This window comes from Oncorhynchus masou, unplaced genomic scaffold, assembly GCF_036934945.1.
Source record: "Oncorhynchus masou masou isolate Uvic2021 unplaced genomic scaffold, UVic_Omas_1.1 unplaced_scaffold_7309, whole genome shotgun sequence".
Classification (NCBI taxonomy): Eukaryota; Metazoa; Chordata; class Actinopteri; order Salmoniformes; family Salmonidae; genus Oncorhynchus; species Oncorhynchus masou.
The window spans coordinates 5,001-6,257 of NW_027013762.1; the positions used below are offsets into that span (position 1 = coordinate 5,001).

At 37.5% G+C, this 1,257-nt stretch overlaps 1 protein-coding gene across 1 annotated transcript in view; it reads left to right on the plus strand.

Moving 5' to 3' along the window:
* The window catches only part of LOC135537242 (sodium-dependent phosphate transporter 2-like), a gene marked incomplete at its 3' end in the record, with an annotated part of 4,515 nt that extends 4,409 nt beyond the window's left edge, over positions 1–106 (plus strand). Inside the window, exon 3 of the mRNA XM_064963424.1 lies at positions 1–106. This exon is cut by the window's left edge and continues 14 nt beyond it. Within this exon, the coding sequence (XP_064819496.1) occupies positions 1–106 (106 nt within the window).
* Between the last annotated feature and the right edge of the window lie 1,151 nt (positions 107–1,257).

The following is a 1,257-nucleotide window of genomic DNA, read 5'->3' on the forward strand; positions in this document are numbered from 1 at the left end:
ATGTTACCGGTGTGGGCTATAGCTCTGATCACGCTGGCGGGGGCTCTGGTCTGTGCTGCCGTGGTCTGGTTTGCTGTCTGCCCCTGGATGAGACGGAAGATAGCAAGTATGTATTACCATCCAGCCCTGCCCTCTGTCCCTGTCCCCGGCTAACTCAGCACACAATGTGCCTCTCTGAAACAGAAACAACCACTGCCAACCGATGGATGGTGTTCTTTCATCACCACTGGCCCCAAAGTAAAACTAACATGGCTGTTATAGAATGTTGTAGTGTCATGTTAATGAGGTTCTAACATGACTGTTATAGAATGTTGTAGTGTCATGTTAATGAGGTTCTAACATGACTGTTATAGAATGTTGTAGTGTCATGTTAATGAGGTTCTAACATGTTTGTTATAGAATGTTGTAGTGTCATGTTAATGAGGTTCTAACATGACTGTTATAGAATGTTGTAGTGTCATGTTAATGAGGTTCTAACCTGGCTGTTATAGAATGTTGTAGTGTCATGTTAATGAGGTTCTAACATGGCTGTTATAGAATGTTGTAGTGTCATGTTAATGAGGTTCTAACATGACTGTTATAGAATGTTGTAGTGTCATGTTAATGAGGTTCTAACATGACTGTTATAGAATGTTGTAGTGTCATGTTAATGAGGTTCTAACATGTTTGTTATAGAATGTTGTAGTGTCATGTTAATGAGGTTCTAACATGACTGTTATAGAATGTTGTAGTGTCATGTTAATGAGGTTCTAACATGGCTGTTATAGAATGTTGTAGTGTCATGTTAATGAGGTTCTAACATGTTTGTTATAGAATGTTGTAGTGTCATGTTAATGAGGTTCTAACATGACTGTTATAGAATGTTGTAGTGTCATGTTAATGAGGTTCTAACATGGCTGTTATAGAATGTTGTAGTGTCATGTTAATGAGGTTCTAACATGACTGTTATAGAATGTTGTAGTGTCATGTTAATGAGGTTCTAACATGGCTGTTATAGAATGTTGTAGTGTCATGTTAATGAGGTTCTAACATGGCTGTTGTAGTGTCATGTTAATGTGGTTCTAACATGGCTGTTATAGAATGTTGTAGTGTCATGTTAATGAGGTTCTAACATGACTGTTATAGAATGTTGTAGTGTCATGTTAATGAGGTTCTAACATGGCTGTTATAGAATGTTGTAGTGTCATGTTAATGAGGTTCTAACATGTTTGTTATAGAATGTTGTAGTGTCATGTTAATGAGGTTCTAACATGACTG